We start from the raw sequence: 18159 nt of genomic DNA on the forward strand, positions 1-18159 counted from the left end.
AAAGTAACAGTTCATTTTTAATAAGGAATAGTTTTCCATAGTGTTGTCTAAAATACTGGTACATTTTCACGGTGTAGCCACATTTTAATACAATTAAGATAATTGCATGTATTGTTATGTATTTCTTGAAGCAGGGCTAAGCCCACAGAGATATATTCTTCCCGATCAACATAGATATTAATTCTACAAATTGAAATCGGGGTGTATAATGATCAGGAAAGAACACAGTGAGGCTTTCCTCACCACTGCTTTACCATTACCATAGCAGCACCTAAAGCTGAATCCGTATCTTTTCCATATAGAACAGGAAATGGGAAGATTTTTTCCACTTCCTGCCTTAACACATCATTCCGGGACAATGCACTGCCACTTCCAATAATCCTCCTAACGCCAGATTCCTGAAGTCTACTGGAGGGTAACATGGAATGCAGGTTCTGAACTATGCCATGGCAGAGTGCCCTAGTCGCGTGGCCCAATGAAAGCTCTGCCGCTGTAATGTTTGATACAGATGCCAGCCTATCAGGTGTATGTCTCTCACCAAACAATGTAGGGTCAATTGTAAGATGGGTTTCATGCTGAGACAAACCAGCGGCAATCACCCGGGTATACAATGAGGCAGAAGAAGGAATAGCAAGTCCTGCAGAGAAAAAGCAGATTATACAAATTATATATATATGTTCATGTATTTTTCAATATATAATTAATTGTTTGCAATAGATGTTAGGTGTTGCTGGTCTTTTTTTCAATATTCAAACTTTTTTACCGTGCACCAGGGATCAGGATTGAAGCGGTGTGCCACACTTGGCTCGATATATATATATATATATATATAAATAAAAGTTCAAAGGTAACAGGCACTCACGTCTGATAAGGTGTAATCTTGCCTGGGTGCAGTATTAGAAAAAATCATGCAAAACAAAATGCCGCACTCACAGGTCTTAGGCTGCAGCAGCAGCCGAAACGTTAGTTTGACGTGGCATTAAATAAATAATATTCTTTATCTTCACTAAGACCTGTGAGTGCGGCAAAATGTTTAGGAGTGCGGAATTAAAATAGTTTTGCTCATATATTATAGCGAAAGGAGATCCAAGTGCTCTAAATGTGATAGGAGACACACTTTCCTTTTGTGACTGTGGATAACTGCAATTTCACCACCATGCTGTCCTAACTCTTTTGCTATCACTGTGCTTGCTGTAAATTTGCATGTCTAAAACAATCAGCATACTAATGAACTTTATGAGCTAATAAAGACAGTGATCAAAGGTTGGACTTCCAAGAACGAACTCAAAAATGTCCTATGTCCATTGATTTAAACTGATACTATCTGCAAATGTGCAAATAAGGGGACATATGTTGTGAGGCTAAATGACGCAGCATACTCTGAAGTGTACTGGATATATTGAAGTCAATAACTCTGTCTAGAATGCTGTACTGTGAAGGGCCACAACGAACAGTAAGCTGAACAGTAAGCAGTTCTAATTCTATGCCATTTTCCAAAATAAGGTAATATACAGGTTTTTTTTACAGTTGATTTTAAATGGAGAAATACAGCAGAAACATTAAAATATGCATCTGTCCCAAAAGGAAATAGCAGAAGAGGAAATTAGAACAAATCTGAGTAAGACATAAAGTATAGAATTTTCATTAAAAAAAAAACACATTTATCATATTTCCTGTAATTTGGAATCCACAAGGATACTTTTTCACCAGAAAACGTATCAGAATGAGAAAATATTCTGTTGTCTTCAGATCACATCAGTTAATGAGGTCAGGAAATGACAGATGCTGTACCTTGAGGCAAGCTTGCACTTATCTAATTGTGTTATCTCATTTTAATTTACCAGCATTAAAAGCTCATTAGCAGAGACTAGAGGCATCGCTGACAGGCTAGACAGAGGCAATGAAAATGAGACAAATATACCGCACTATACAGTTTTATTTCAGCTTAGACTCCAGTTAAAGAGCAGAGTCTGTGGTACAAGTGATCTTCTGACTTGCCTAAACATGTCTACATAGTGAAATAGTGTGAAAAGCATACTAGGGCAAATTAATCCTAAATGTTCATGTAATGAGGGGGGTGCAGACTGATTACAGTTATGCTGGCTGGATATCACAGACAAGACAAAATTGAGGCTTAGCACTAGTCCAATATGCACACCTGGGACATTGTGGGAGTGGGGTATTGGTCAGCTTTTGAGATATACCTATTTATTAGTCATTGGGAACCGTGAAGGGCTCAAGCCTAAGCTCCAAGGAAAAAGCAATCCTAAATTACTCTGCAGATTGCACATTTACTAGCAACAATTTCTTGTCAATGTAGAAGCCCTGAGCCTTCTGTATTCCTTTGTGATCACAAATCAAGGTAGCAGACTGGGAAAACTTGGTAGAAAAGCAGCAAGACTCAGCACTGCGGTATATGGATTCGGCCTGTTTCTGTGCATGTCAATATGACATCAAGGGGGTTTGTCTGCAAACATAACCTAGCCTGGCCACTGATTTCAAGAACTGACTGTCTAATAAACTGTATACAACAGACATATGTTATATTTAATTGCTGATCCTTAATTAATTTTACATACTTATCTTGGCCCTGTGTTTGGCAGAAAAAAAAAATAAGAAATGTTTATCTGTATTATGCTGAGATAAGCTGTGAAACATGTTATATTGCTGATATATCCTACAACAGTGCTTCCCAAACTGATCTGCTGGGAAAACTTATTTGATGACCTTGATGTTCTTGGAACCATTGGACCTCCTCCCGCAGTTCCAATTGAATAGACTGAGAAACACACAGAAATAAAGGCAAGAGCACTTTTTTCAGTCTAAAAAGTTATCTGTTGAGTGTTTGGGCTGAAAAGTGTATGTCCATGTTTTTCCCATCCAAGTCAAGCTACTGGCTTAAAAGCAATGCCTGTGCTATGGATTATGATCAGTATAATGTAATCTCTCTAATGCACAGTGATGATACTATGCTTCATAAACACAGAATAATAATAAAAACATCTCTGAGCACATATGTACTCTTCCTTTCTCTTTTTACCTAATTCAGCAATCCAGTCTGATAGCAATGTGATGAATGATGCAAGAACATTCCCTCCATTCAATGATGCAGCAACAGCCAAGTAATGGTCATTAAAGTATGGGAAATAAGCCACAGGTTCTCCAGGGTTGGGGCTCTCTTCAGGCTGGAAACCATCTGGCATGGAGAAGGTCAGCTGGGCAGAGGTGCTTATGTTGAGGACTTAGGGAAAAAATGATAGTGTTTCTTATGCAAATACAATGAACCCTTGCAGGAAAAGTAAATTTTCAAAAGCACCACTACAATGGTATATTGACATGCACACAGGTTCCCTTGGGTAGGGAGCAAAGTAGTGGTGGGGGTCTAAAAGAACACTGGGGAGATATGTTGGTAAAATCTTCTGTTTCCTACAAGATATTCTTGGAAGCCCATCCTTAAGGCAAGTTTGGTTGAAATTTAAGGATACCCAATTACTTGCTGTCTCAGATATTCATTATATTATAGCAGGATAACTAGTACCACATTGTCTTAATATTTCTGAACTATTGCTTTGGGGAGGGTGGTCAAAAAAGGCAGTTAAATTTTAATATACTGTCAACCTATTACATGTCAAAGGTTGGATAGCAGCAATATATTTAGGTAATATATAACTGCAACTGCAAATGAATTACATTCTGACATTTATTAAAAAAGCCTATGGATGTCTTGGAAAGGCTGAAAACATGTAATGTAAGAAGCTGGAAAACAGTCTGTTACAATTAGCCTGGAGACAATAATAGTGATCCAAGTTGTCCAGCTCCGCAGCCTTTGATCTAGGAGGGCCATCTTTTGAGAGTGACACTACACATGCTCAGTATGCTCTGGGCTGTTGAGAAGCTAAGTTTTGGGGTTGTCATAAATCATTAAATCACTAGCTAAAAGTGAAATTACATTTGTCAGAGAACTGATGCTACTGTTATGCAGAATGCACTTGGTCTCTGAACTGCCCCCAAACGTATGGTTAAACTCTTACCTGCACCAAGGGTTGTATTCCCCTATTGGTTGCCCTTTGTAATGGACACAGTAACAGGGAATTACGTGAGCTATAACAAGGAGCTGGATACTGCTGCTGTATAACTAAAAGCTTAAAACTAAACATTTTTTAAATAATAAATACATTACAATGTATTTTCAAGACAGTGTACAAAAGAACTAAACTATAAATGGGTAATTAGCTGAGATGATACAGATAACCACAAGATTTAGTGCATCAGGAAGTATACAAAACATATTTGTTGGGGTTACCTGCATCTGTACTCTCTGTGGCAGATGAATATACAGAACACTGAAAGTCTCCCAGAGCAATTCCCACCTCTGTCCCCTGGCAAATGCCACACCACTCATACGATGTTTTTCCTGCCACACACCCAGCATTAACAACTGCAGGAAGTAGATGCACCGGAAATCCAGATCCACGCAATCTGCAACACAAATACAAAAATAAGATTCAATGTCAGTCTTTTGATCCAAAACATTTACATTCACACACTGACAGTCAGACTTTCGTTATACTACTGTACTGCTACTTAAAACATTATAGTCATAAAGTAAAAAAAAAATAATGTATTCATGGATAGAATATGGTTAAACCATATCACTCACCAAACACAAATGGGGTAGCAGAAGGCTACACAGTTTAAATATAAGAGGGGTCCTAGATCCAGCCTCTAGAGGTCAGCTCTATAATGACCCCATGCCATGTTTTTCCCTACAATGCAGTGTTTTTCCCAGAATTCCAGCTTCACTGTGGTAACAAGGGGGTGATAGGCTTCTTGCAAATGCATTGCGCCTACTGCAATTGCATCTAATTAGGCACAACTACCTCAACTGTTTGATCATCATGCACAATTGGGTGAAAGTCTGCCTGCCATCATTTCTGCATTGCTGCAGAACATGTGTGTGCACAGAAGTAGTGCTCATAGCATAAAAATGCAGGTTCGGGTCCAACAATGGCAACATTGTGCAGGTTAGGTTAGTTAGGTTTGGATGCGGGTTAAGATTTTGTGGGTTAGGGTCAAGTGTGGGTTGAGTTTTTCCTGACCTGCACATCACTAGCGCAAGTCTATTGACACTGGGCATGAAAGGAACCCTGGAGCTACTGCCTGGTCAGGAGGTGTCAGTAGCTCCAGTTTTCCCCTGCTCAATAGGCATAGCAACACTCAGTTCTGGTAGGAAGGACTAAGCGGCACTGTGCACAACTATAAAGAAGTATGAGAAGTGCAGTTTGTCACAAGCACCTTTCATGAAAGTGTTTTTTTGCGGTTTGGGTAAATTGTGGGGACTGCAACTGCGCTTGCAGACATGCGTGAGCCCTTTGACAACAAACAAATAACTGTTTATAGTTAAGCAACAGGTAAAACATGGCCTTATGACTTATGGCAGAGCTAAGAAAAGGGGAGTGATGGTAAACCAAATTTTTTTGGCTGATTATATGAGCGGCATTGTGCCTATGTATGTCTGCAAGAATAAAACATTTCTTACCACTGGGTAAACAAATAAAGTAGTTTCCACTTCAGTTCTGTAAATTCACCTCCCTTTCTTCTAATGCATATTTCAAAGTAGGCACACCACCAAACTTCTAATATGCACAAATGAAGCAGCTTTTACTGGTGTTTCTGGACATTTTAGTGTTTTAAAACCTTCAGTCCTTTTTTCCTATCTTAAAGGACAAGGAAAGGCTAAGTCACTGCCAAAATGTTAGGCACCCCCAAGTGACTTTAATCGCTTACCTAGTACCCCGGGCTGGTGCCCCTGTTAGGAGAAAACAGCACCAGCCTGGGGTACCTGTAGTGCAGCGCTTCCTCCTTCCTGCTTCATTTTGCCGGCAAATTCCTGCGACCAGAGCATGCGCATTAGAGTGAAAAGCTGACTTCTCTGTTAAAGTTTGGCTTTTTCTCTCTTCTGCGCATGAGCGCGAGAGCGAAGCGGGAAGGAGGAAGCGCTGCAGCTACCCCGGGCTGGTGCTGTTTTCTCCTAACAGGGGCACCAGCCCGGGGTAAAAGGTAGGCGATATAAGTCACTTGGGGGTGCCTAACATTTTGGCACCCCCAAGTGACTTTGCCTTTCCTTCTCCTTTAAGATCCATAAACCATTTTTATACACGTAAGATATATTGCTGCTTTCAATAACTCTAATTATTACTGCTCTACATTAGCATTATAATAGTGAACCCATTTCCAAGTAAGCTTCCAGTCTATCAGAAAGGAACCCTAGTACTTACATGTCAATATTCCATGTTTTAGATCTGGTGCTAAAATAGCCCCAGCTGGTGGCATTGTGAACCGACATCTGAGGTCTCTGTAGGCCACATAACATAGCAACCACATAGTCTTGAATGGTGCCAGCAGCATCATATGAATCAAGGAAATCTGGCCTGGATCAAAAATAATATTATATGTGCTTCAATGAGACATTAGTAGTGTTGTGACATTTAAATTGCTTCTATAAACGATTTCTAAATGTCATACTGCTATAATAGAATATTCTATATGTTATCAACCAATCGTCTAGCCAAATAATTTGATTGCTCTATTAAATAATCTAAGATGCAGACAATACTGTTCTACTGCTTTCCCCCAGTTTTACTATATTTATTCAGAAGGCATTTCACAAATGGAAATTTTAACAGACAGATCATTATCCCACTTTAAACATCAATCTTCTCCTTTAAAAATGTATGCTTATGCACACTTTAATAATTTATCCCTATGCTCATCATCCTGAGACGTAGGCACGGAAACTGCATAGTTTGCATGTGTAACGGAATGTAATTGAGGGACTAATAATTGAGTGCGCTACTTGTAACCAAATCAAACTGCTTTTTTTTAAGCACCATCAACAAGTATTAGCCTTTCTAAGCAATATGAGGCATCTCTTGGTTATGCTGTACTGAATAATGTGGCCGTTTGGGAACAAGGGTACCTAAAAGAGACATTTATTTTCTATGTCTAGTTGTTTCTGAGATATTAGCAGTGTAAGACTACTAATAACAGCATCAACTATCGTTGGCCACAAGAAATAATGTTCTATTGGTCCCATATAACTGTCCTTGTGACCAATGCATTGTAACACTACAGTGTTCAGTAGGAATGTATTGTGTGTGGAGGATGCAGAGGATGCAAAGAGTGAAGACAAACATCATGATGTGGCCATGATAAATTGGTAAAGTACCATTTTACATTGCAACCTGTTTGTGCAGCTCCTAATTTGTTTTTTATTGTGGATTAGAAACCATGGCAGATGTCTAGAGTGCTGAAAATAATTTTTATTTGACTTTTTCCATGGCAGTATGCAGTTGATGTCAATTTTTTTGCAGTTCAAGGCAATGGGATTGGGGTTCGTGTGTTGCATTTTGTGAGGAGGCTCTTACATCCTGAACATAAAAATTGTATTTGTTTTTCACTAATTTATGGTAACCAATTGAATTTTCTTTCAATATTCTACCTGCAGCTGGATGAAAAAAGCTAATCTGAGTGATTTCTATGGGTTACTGCCCATTTGTGTTGATAAATGAGCCCCAATGATTTTAGAAGACAAGTACAGTAAACCAGCCACTGGAAGATTTGAATTAATTGGTAATACAATATAACCGGAAAGCCAAACAGCATGTCTTTAACTATCTCCGCCTTACCAATATAAAAATTCAGCAACAGAATGTAGCACTTTATCAGTAATTTATGGAGAACTACTCCATAGCTTTCCATGTACTAAACAGTGCACACTGTAGAGATTCCATTAACACATTAATATAAGCACTTGGATTGAGTGCAGTTGGGGAAATGCAAACAGTGTTTGTGATCAGTGAAAGGCAGGAAAACAGAGTAGCTTGCAAAATTCATCTTAATTTTACCTGTTCCTCAAATACCAGAATATAGTTGCACAGCCAAAGCCTGTTGCCAGAGAGAGATGGGATTGTGGTTGAGGTAATGAAGCCAAAAAGTCTGTATTGCATCGTCCATCTTCCCAGGTAATAAGGTAACTGGTGTCTCTCGGTTCAAACACTCGCAGATTACCGCTGTTTATCCAGTGACAGCCTTCAACACAAGACAACAACTATTCCACATTAGTTCTCTTTTACAGAGCTTCCTGTTTTACATTGCAGAAACTCACTATACCACATATTCAACTGAGCTTTGGTGGCCTTGCTAAACTATCAGGGCATAACGGTACATCTGACCATGCATATCCATCTTCAAATGCTGAAATGTTATACTGCGCATACATAAGATTCTAATACTAAAAATAATTTATTAAGGAAATGAGACAAGGATCAGTGATCCAATGCAGCTCCACACATTCGAAGACGTATATCAACTGTGGATCCTTATAATAATGAAGAAAAACCTTGCATGAGCTTTTGACTATGTGTATAATGCTAAAATGATCACTGATCCCTTTTACTTTTATTACATACTCTGGGAGGATGATTGCTGCCTTGATATTTATATATCACCTGGATGTTACACCTTGGTTTTTTTTCCAGAATATGACTCCATGCATTTGTCCAGATACTCCAATGCGTGTAACTTTTTTAAGACTTTCCCTGGGTAGTGAAGTCACACAATCATTTAGGGCTCTCATTATCTGGATGACATCCTGTTCTTTCCCCTAAAATAATAAAACCAATTACAATTAGTACAGTGCAAAAGCATTTTCTGTTGGAGAACATAAACAGACAAAAACAAAATAATTACTAATTAAACAGGTATAAATAAAGGTATGAGGTCAGAGGGTTCTGCACATGAATTATTGGTTGCTATGGGCTTGGTATAAGAAACTAAAAAAGTACTTAAATAAAAAGGTAACTGCTGTACACGTTTTCCCAAACCTGCTAAAAATGTATGAACAAATCATGTATATGAAAAACTGTTGCATTGGGGAATGTGTGCCCCAACTAGTTGCTCGTGAGAAACATGTTGCTCTCCAACCCCTTGGATGTTGCTCCCAGGAGCCTCAAAGTAGGTGCTTATTTTTGAATTTCTGGTTAGGAGGCAAGTTAGATTACATAAAACCCAGTGTAATTGCCAAACAAAGCCTTCTGTAGGCTTCCAGCCAAAATAGGGGCTATACAATAGCCAATTATAGCTCTCATTGGCACCCCCAGGAACCTTTTCCATGCTGGTGTTGCTCCCCAAAACATTTTCCATTTGAATGTGGCTCAGTGGTATAAAAGGTTGGGGATCCCTGCACTAGGGCAATAGCAAGACCTAAACTTGTTCACATAGCTTGCATATCATTTGTGTAAACAGGGCACATAATGACACAAGGGATGCATCTAATCCATTATTTTTGGGTTCAGCCAAACCCCAAATATCATGAAAGATTCATCCGAATACCAAACCGAATCCTAATTTGCATATGGAAAGGTTAAATAGAATAAAAAAAAATTTTACTTCCATGTTCATGTAACCAAAATCATGTGATTTTGATAATTCAGATTCGGTTTGGTCAGACACTTTGGCTATGGCTGATTCCTAATCCTGCTAAAAAAGGCAATAGATAAAGCTAGATAGTGGATAGATAATAAATAATATTTCCCAGTATTTTTATTCTAAATTCATTTGTTAAAAAACAAACAAGGCAAAGTTAGTGTTGTCAAATACAAAAATGAAATGTTGATTGCATTAAATGAACAGTAACACCAAAAAAATGAAAGTATATTAAAGTAAATAAAATATAATGTACTGTTGCCGTGCACGTTGCATTTACTACAGGAACACTACTATAGTTTATATAAATAATATGCTGTGTAGCCATGGGGGCAGCCATTCAAGCTGGAAAAGGGTAAAAAAGGCACAGGTTAAACAACAGAGAACAGATAAGCCCTGTAGAATACAATGGCATTATATCTGTTATCTGCAATGTGCCTGTGCCTTTTCTCTTTTGAATAGCTGCCCCCGTGGCTACACAGCAGCTTTGTTTATATAAACTATAATAGTCTTTCTAAGGCAAAAACACCAGTAGTACCAGTGCAGGGCAACAGTACATTATATTGTACAGGTATGGAACCTGTTATCCAGAATGCTCGGGACCTGGGGTTTTCCTGTAATTTGGATCTCCATAACTTACGTCTACTAAAATTCATTTAAATATTGAATAAACCCAATAGGCTTGTTTTGCCTCCAATAAGGATTAATTATATCTTAGTTGGGATCAAGTACAAGGTACTGTTTTATTATTACAGAGAAAAGGGAATCATTTAACCATTAAATAAACCCAATAGGGCTGTTCTGCCCCCAATAAGGGGTAATTATATCTTAGTTGGGATCAAGTACAAGGTACTGTTTTATAATTACAGAGAAAAGGCAAATCATTTTTAAAAATTTGATTTATTTGCTTATAATGGGAGTCTATGGGAGATAGATAACGTTTCTGGATAACGGGTTCTGGATAAGGGATCCCATACCTGTAGTACTTTTATACACTTTCATTTTTTTGTGTTACTGTTCCTTTAACTCCAAGGTTGGCCTCACTTTTTTATACAATTCAACTTATTTCTTACCATACTGTTACCCTAAGCCAGGGATCCCCAACCTTTTTTACCCCGTGAGCAACATTCAGCTGCAAAACTTGCTCGCGAGCAACACGTGAACAGTAGCGCAAACACAATTTAATTTGTTAATAATAATAAGCATATACACTATATTAAAATGATATATAATATCAAAATATCAATGTGAAATCTGGCACTGCAGGTTTTCTGCCAGTTTTTGAATATCTGGGGTGTAGTTGATATGCAATATGGCACACTGGAGCTCTGAGGGGACAGATGGGAGGCAGAATGGCACACTGGAGCTCTCAGGGGACAGATGGGAGGCAGAATGGCACACTGGAGTTCTGAGGGGACAGATGGGAGGCAGAATGGCACACTGGAGCTCTGAGGGGACAGATGGGAGGCAGAATGGCACACTGGAGTTCTGAGGGGACAGATGGGAGGCAGAATGGCACACTGGAGCTCTGAGTGTAAAGATGGGAGGCAGAATGGCACACTGGTGCTCTGAGGGTACAGATGGGAGGCAGAATGGCACACTGTAGCTCTGAGGGTACAGATGGGAGGCAGAATGGCACACTGGAGCTCTGAGGGTACAGATGGGAAGCAGTATGGCACACTGGTGCTCTGAGGGTACAGATGGGAGGCAGAATGGCACACTGGTGCTCTGAGGGTACAGATGGGAGGCAGAATGGCACACTGGTGCTCTGAGGGTACAGATGGGAAGCAGTATGGCACACTGGTGCTCTGAGGGTACAGATGGGAGGCAGAATGGCACACTGGAGCTCTGACGGTACAGATGGGAGGCAGAATGGCACACTGGAGCTCTGACGGTACAGATGGGAGGCAGAATGGCACACTGGTGCTCTGAGGGTACAGATGGGAGGCAGAATGGCACACTGGAGCTCTGAGGGTACAGATGGGAAGCAGTATGGCACACTGGTGCTCTGAGGGTACAGATGGGAGGCAGAATGGCACACTGGAGCTCTGACGGTACAGATGGGAGGCAGAATGGCACACTGGAGCTCTGACGGTACAGATGGGAGGCAGAATGGCACACTGGTGCTCTGAGGGTACAGATGGGAGGCAGAATGGCACACTGGAGCTCTGACGGTACAGATGGGAGGCAGAATGGCACACTGGAGCTCTGAGGGTACAGATGGGAAGCAGTATGGCACACTGGTGCTCTGAGGGAACAGATGGGAGGCAGAATTGCACACTGGTGCTCTGAGGGTACAGATGGGAGGCAGAATGGCACACTGGAGCTCTGAGGGTACAGATGGGAAGCAGTATGGCACACTGGAGCTCTGAGGGTACAGATGGGAAGCAGTATGGCACACTGGTGCTCTGAGGGTACAGATGGGAGGCAGAATTGCACACTGGTGCTCTGAGGGTACAGATGGGAGGCAGAATGGCACACTGGAGCTCTGAGGGTACAGATGGGAAGCAGTATGGCACACTGGAGCTCTGAGGGTACAGATGGGAAGCAGTATGGCACACTGGTGCTCTGAGGGTACAGATGGGAGGCAGAATGGCACACTGGAGCTCTGACGGTACAGATGGGAGGCAGAATGGCACACTGGAGCTCTGACGGTACAGATGGGAGGCAGAATGGCACACTGGAGCTCTGAGGGGACAGATGGGAGGCAGAATAGCACAGAAGCAGCAAGGATATATTGAGGAGAGAGAATGGCAGGAGCAAACAGGTAGAGGAGATTGTGGAAAGGAAATTGGCACAGAGGAATAAGGGTGAGTAGGAGGCACAAAGAAGACTGGGCAGCAAGATTTGTACAAACAGGAAATGGGTGACGGGGAATGTGACATATTAAATTTGGCACAGAAGTGGCATGGGCTGAGAAGCAGGGGTCACTGGGATGGCTTACCAAAAAAGTAGTGTGATGGGGCTGGCAACAGATAAAAAAATATTTAGTGGAGGAGCTGGAACAGAAAAGATTGTGCTGTTATAATTCATAGCTGGATTTGACAGGAGGCTCACAGGACTGATCCAGGTCTTTTCTCACCTTCCTTCCTAGCACCCCTCCTGCTCCCTGACTTGCGATAGTGCCTCCAGTCAAATCCAGCACAGCCTTTTCTCTCTGTCCGTTCCCAGCACCTTTTTTTTTTTCAACGATCAAGATCGTCCTGTTGTAACTGGATATGACAGGAGGCTCACCCTCCTTCCTAGCCCCCCCCCCTCACTTGTGGGATCCAGCAGTGAGTTATCGCTGCAAGATCTTCTCTCTGCACTCTCTCCCGCCCCTTCTGCTCACTGCTGAATTTGACAGGAGGAGCGATCACAAGTGAGGAAGCAGGAGGGGCGGGGAACGGAGGGAGAGAAAAGATTGTGTTGTTGTAGCTGAGTCTGTAACTTTTACATGCTTTGCTAGGGAGAAGGGATCGGGGGATGTTAATGGACACCTGCAGGGAGGCCTATGCGAGCAACATCAAGAGTGGCTGCGAGCAACATGTTGCTGGCTAGCTAGGGGTTGGGGATCCCTGCGGCCTAAGCAATGAGTGCACCATCCCATTCTGCATCTTTTGGTTGATCAGCCCATCTAGGAAGCAAGCCTTAAATGTAGAAATTCACAGCATTTTATTGTAGGCAAATGAACTCATATGACCCCTGTGATTTTGAGGCCCCAGTCACATACCCACAGGTAGAACTAAGAATCTGATTGGTTTGCCTGGGCTTATATATTACTCTGATCCGTGTGTCCCTATATAATATACTGGCTGCCCTCATGGACTATTTTATCCAATTGCTCTACCTACACGCTACCTGGGTTCTCTACACATTCCTCCACTCAAAACTGTTAGTTGGGCAAGTTAGGCATGGGGTAGGAGGGTGGGCTCCTGTCCCTCTCACCTGTGGGCCGCACTCACTCTGCACTGCAGCCCGGGTGTCCCGGCTCTGGCTACCAACTACATCCCCGGAGCGCACATCTAGCAGCACGGCTTTTACAGAACTGGTGCCTACATCAATCCCCAGCACCAAGCGGGAGCCGTCAGCCTCCATGTGTCACTGTCAAAGTCCACAAACAGGGAGGCGGGACTTGAAAAGAACCCCGCCCCCCGCTATGGAGACAAGGATAAACTTACTTCCGGGTAGCGTGACCTGTAGGAGGCGGCAAGGCAAGTGTGAGAGGCTGGCAAAGTGTAGAGGGGCGGAGCCAAATTGGAAGGAACCAAGGGAGAGAGATACCGGGAGCAAGCAAGGAAGCAAGGCTAGGCAGGTGAGACGGGTGACAGAAGATAAGCCGGGATGGGGCGGAGCTAGCCTGCACAAACAAGGAAGTGAAAGTTTGTTAGCAGTCAGGAGGATGATGATGCAGGTGAGAAGGGAGACAGGGAGCGGGAGGGAGAAGCCGGACAGTGACAGATAAGCCGGGCAGTGATCATGTGATGAGCAGACTGCTGATACAGGGTGCAACTGGCAGGGAGGGAGAGAGGAGTGTTACACATAAACTAAATTAAAGAGTAGTAGTAATAATAGTTTCCTTATTAAACTGCACAAATGGGATATGTTTGAATAGCCATCATCCTATAAAGCTGCAATGGCAGATGTAAATTGTCTGTTTCAGTAAGATGCAACACACACATCTCATTTGGCTCAGCTGGTTACAGACTTGTGTATGTTCAAGGAACCTGATGACTGTTCAAAAAGCAAATGCAGATCTCTTCTCTTCCCACTATCCCCCTTAGAAAACATGCCCAACTGATCATTAAGAATTATTGTTGTGGGTCTAAAAAAATAATTCTAAATTAATATGGCAAGAACCTGATCTTATCTCTCAGAGGCAACACAGGAAGTGCGCTCTGGGAGTTTCGACAAAATAGCATTGCATTTGAGCCACAGTGACAGCAGTAGAGCTGTGATTAAATAAAGGCTGTTTTTATATTTAGTATTTGGTGTGCCATCAATTTTGTGTCTTTATATCTATTTTGTAATCGTATTACACACATACTGGGCACCCAGGACTCTAGTGCGAGGTTATCCCCTTCTTTTCCGAGCTTATAACTGATGACATCACTAACTATAAAGTTATAATACACAAGCCGTAAATATCGTTATAATCTGTGCTTAGTTGTGTAAATTGTGTCACATGACTAGTTTGTGTTTTATAAAAAAAAAAAAAAAATGTTGTACCCCCTTTTATAAAATTTAAGAAGTCACCCCAGAATTCCATGACCTGTATTAAAGCAGTCAGCCTACGGCCTTGTGCCATTGTATGGTCATGGGACTCTGAGGTGACTTCTATGGTCCTCATATTTTGCAATAGTATACATTATTCCCTATATTATACAAGTTATATTTGGCTCTTGTGTATTATATTGTGTATTCCCAACATTGTAAATTGATTAGGGAGCTCAGCACAATAAAGATATCTGTGTTTAGCAGATAGTTGTTCGCCAGTATGTAGTAAGTATGAGAAGCTCTTTATAGGAAGCTATTACTGCAACTGAATATTTGTCTTTTGAGAAAAAAAGTAAATATAACTTGCACTGTTATTCTTAAATTATCGACTGTTTAGGTGCATTTCAGTACAAATACTTCCTGTGGTTGTTGGCTTGTAGGACAAAGGCTGTTGTTAAGACACCTTTTATTTATTTTTTTCTTTAAAGGTGACCTACAGGCTAGTGAAAGGAATTTAACCGTATGGTTCCTGTGCTAAACTGACTAAATATAAAAGGAATTATCAGTAAGTAGAAAAAAGTATCTGCTTGCTATCAGTTTTCTTTCTGACTTTACAGTTAGAAACTATTGTGGATACCATTTTATAGGGTAAAATGTTGTAAAATATAAGGATATTATAAGTCACAGAGGTCTAAATAACCATATAAAGTTTCAAGGCCAAAGGCGCTAAGTGCCTTAATACAGGTTGTGGAACTTCAAGGTGACTTCTAATATCCTTATATTTTACAATAGGGGGTACATTATTATAATACAGTGAGTTACATGACACAAATTACATCACAAAGCAACAACTATAACTGATTACATAACTAAGCATGATTTGTAGGGATATCATTTTCGAGATATAATAGACAAGAACCATGAATATATCTGTATTGCTGGTGGGGGTAGGGGTTAGTAGATTTATGTGTGAGACATGCTCCTCCCAAAGATGCTACCCATGATTAAAAACCACATTTCCTATGTGGGTGTTTTGCAACTTGTTTCTTATTTGTAAAAGAATATAGTTATACAAAGGGACCTTTACACATGCCATAATTATATACAGCATATTCATAAAAACATAAATTTACCTTGTCTTGACAGCTTACTTATCACCAATAACAAGAGAGTTACCATTTAGTATTTAAACCACCTTATATGTCTACTATTTTCAACAATATCCAAGTGTCTTTGTAGTGCCTGTTGTATTAGGCTGCGTTGGCCCATCACTTAGCTATCCCAGATTTATGTTTTTGCATTTAGTGGATATAAAGCCCCATATTTGCCATACTTATACTTGATGCTCCATCAGATTAATTGCATTAGGGAGGCTTCCCCAGTACTGGTGCAGTCAGACATTTCCAGTTCATGTAAATAAACTGATAGAAGGGGTGGCTTTGGGCATTTCTCTGATGGCTCCTATACATTGCCAGAAGAAATAATCGTATACCTCATCAAGCTTAGTGAATTGGATGGAGACTCTACATTGTACATTTAAAGAGCAAAATGGGTAACACAAGGCCTCTAGTGCACCATTAACCCTTCACGACAACTGCATTGACAATGGTACAAGATGGTCACTTGTGCTGTAACTGATTGGGTATAAAGTATAATCGAACTCCTACATTATGTGTAAAATGTTCCAGTATTTACAACGCTGAATAGGTCCACGAGTATGTACTGGTCCCCATTCTCCCGCAGGGGCTTCATTAGTGGCAGTTCTGCATTTCGTATACACAGCAGTTGGGATGTTCTCAGCATACCCACAGATGGCTAAGAATGCTGGGAGCTGCAGAACTGGCAGTGTTAGAGAAGCACACTCCATCTTATTACAGTAGCTAAATATACTCTTTACAGGCACTTTTTCTGATGTAAATGAGTCACATTCATGAGATGCACGTACGCTGTTACTCAAGCAACTTATTCTATTCATGTTTATATTTAGTAACAATATCAGAGAACCTTCTTCATATTTGATTTTTTGCTGTTCAGCTCCTAGGAAACATTACCATGAAGAGAATACTGCTGACAAGGCACCCAGCTGCTTTAATCCTATGTAACTTCCTGAGCGTACTGCTGCTTTGTGGTAAGTATATATGAAATACTTAAAGGAGACATATTGTGTAAAAAAAACAAGAAAGTGACAGTGCATTATACTCCTCTAAATATAGAAGTGTTTCAGAATGATTTTTTTTAAATTTCTGCAGAAATCCTCCTTGTCCCACTAATCTGTTCCACTTCTTGCTTCCTCCTTTCCTGAGCTGTGCGGGGGGGAACGCTCAGCACACTGCACTGTAGGATAGGAACCAATCAACACCTAGGCTGACCTGATAGGGAACTGAAACCTGTCTTTGCTTGTGTGGCAGGGACCATTAGGACACACCCACCCCTCTTTTGAAACATGGACAGTGACCATAGCAGATCTATAGGGAGCTCCAAGAAAGGGGCTATTTTTAAAGATAATGATCATTTTTAGCCCAAAGTGAAACCAGCACCATATATTATTCATTACTGCCTCAATATTGGGGGTGGGGGTTATCCAATACTGTATGTCTCCTTTAATGCCAGCAGCCCCTGCAGCTACCATAGGTCCTTAAGCCTCTGTGTGTGCCACAGGACAACCTGAGATATATTAGAAAACCTCATTTAATGCCTTTATTTAATTTACACAGGTGCAACTTCCTCAACACCGGATTTTGCCGTTTCAATCCCAGATGTAGTGACTATAGAAAATGGCAGATCTGAAAATATAAGTATAACTGTTAAGTAAGTTATAACACGTCACTTCTTTTGACTAAGGGTTTGCTCTGGTTTTTTTTCCTAACCACATGTTCAGTGAAAAGTTTAGTAGAACAAAATGTTTTGGCATAAAGATTATTTGCCATCATGTATTTACGTTTCTTGCACAGTTCAGTGCTGTGCCTGGAATGAAGCAGATTCTATTAACAAATAAAATGAACAGTAGTATAAACTGTGGCTAGGTCTGAATGTTGTGGTGTTACCTGGTTCCAAATGCTAATGCAGTACCTGGCACCAGATGCTACAGGAATACCTCATTCTGAATGGCTGATTAAGTTATATAGCGAAGCCTGGGTCTAGATGTTGTACTGATATTTGGTTCTAATGCTCGATAGTGGATGATATAGAAAAACCTAAAGTGCAATACTGTATTGATGTCTGGCTTAAATGCTAAGTAAATGCCTTGTTTTAAATGCTATAGAAATTCATATAGTTATATAGCGATGCCTGGCTGCCTAACTCCTATGGAAATTCCTGGGTCTAAATGCTATAACAGTGATGCCTGATTCTAGATGATGATTAAACCCCCTACAGGCCCAATTGATAGTAACTGTCTATGGCACCTTACAGCAGCCCCTCTGGCATTTGCCATAATCCACAGATTGTCAGTCCAGGCCTGCTGCTCTCCTACCCACT

The 18159-nt window shown here is 40.9% G+C and overlaps 2 protein-coding genes across 9 annotated transcripts in view; one reads left to right on the forward strand and one right to left on the reverse strand.

Moving 5' to 3' along the window:
- On the reverse strand, positions 1-13729 carry shpk (sedoheptulokinase). Of its 4 annotated transcripts, none has more exons than XM_012956440.2 (7): positions 13431-13514; positions 8524-8665; positions 7908-8091; positions 6279-6431; positions 4304-4479; positions 3041-3241; positions 1-637 (listed from the first exon to the last, which is right to left on the reverse strand). In XM_012956440.2, the coding sequence occupies exons 2-7, from the start codon at positions 8636-8638 to the stop codon at positions 240-242; spliced, it is 1227 nt and encodes a 408-aa protein (XP_012811894.2). In that variant the 5' UTR covers positions 8639-8665; positions 13431-13514; the 3' UTR covers positions 1-239. The 4 variants fall into 4 exon arrangements, with proteins under 4 accessions (XP_012811894.2, XP_017946572.2, XP_012811895.2 ...); XM_018091083.2 differs by lacking the exon at positions 13431-13514 and adding an exon at positions 12431-12651; XM_012956441.3 differs by lacking the exon at positions 13431-13514 and adding an exon at positions 13647-13729 and having other exon boundaries at positions 5-637.
- The window catches only part of ctns (cystinosin, lysosomal cystine transporter), a 15278-nt gene continuing 10728 nt past the window's right edge, over positions 13610-18159 (forward strand). The window contains exons 1-4 of one of the 5 annotated variants that reach the window (XM_012957294.3): positions 13696-13780; positions 15171-15247; positions 16717-16810; positions 17397-17490. In XM_012957294.3, the coding sequence (XP_012812748.1) occupies positions 16735-16810; positions 17397-17490 (170 nt within the window). In that variant the 5' untranslated portion in view covers positions 13696-13780; positions 15171-15247; positions 16717-16734. 5 annotated transcript variants of the gene reach the window in all.

Source organism: Xenopus tropicalis, chromosome 2, assembly GCF_000004195.4.
Source record: "Xenopus tropicalis strain Nigerian chromosome 2, UCB_Xtro_10.0, whole genome shotgun sequence".
NCBI lineage: Eukaryota > Metazoa > Chordata > Amphibia > Anura > Pipidae > Xenopus > Xenopus tropicalis.

Bases quoted from the DNA above. Each gene is read 5' to 3' on its own strand.
- shpk (NM_001126606.1), bottom strand. From the start codon at position 13,563: ATGGAGGCTGACGGCTCCCGCTTGGTGCTGGGGATTGATGTAGGCACC. The intron at 8,666-13,413 runs GTGAGAGGGACA...TTATTATTTTAG, and splicing joins AGAGTGAGTGCGGCCCACAG to GGGAAAGAACAGGATGTCAT. The intron at 8,092-8,523 runs GTGTAACATCCA...CTTGTGTTGAAG, and splicing joins ATTCTGGAAAAAAAACCAAG to GCTGTCACTGGATAAACAGC.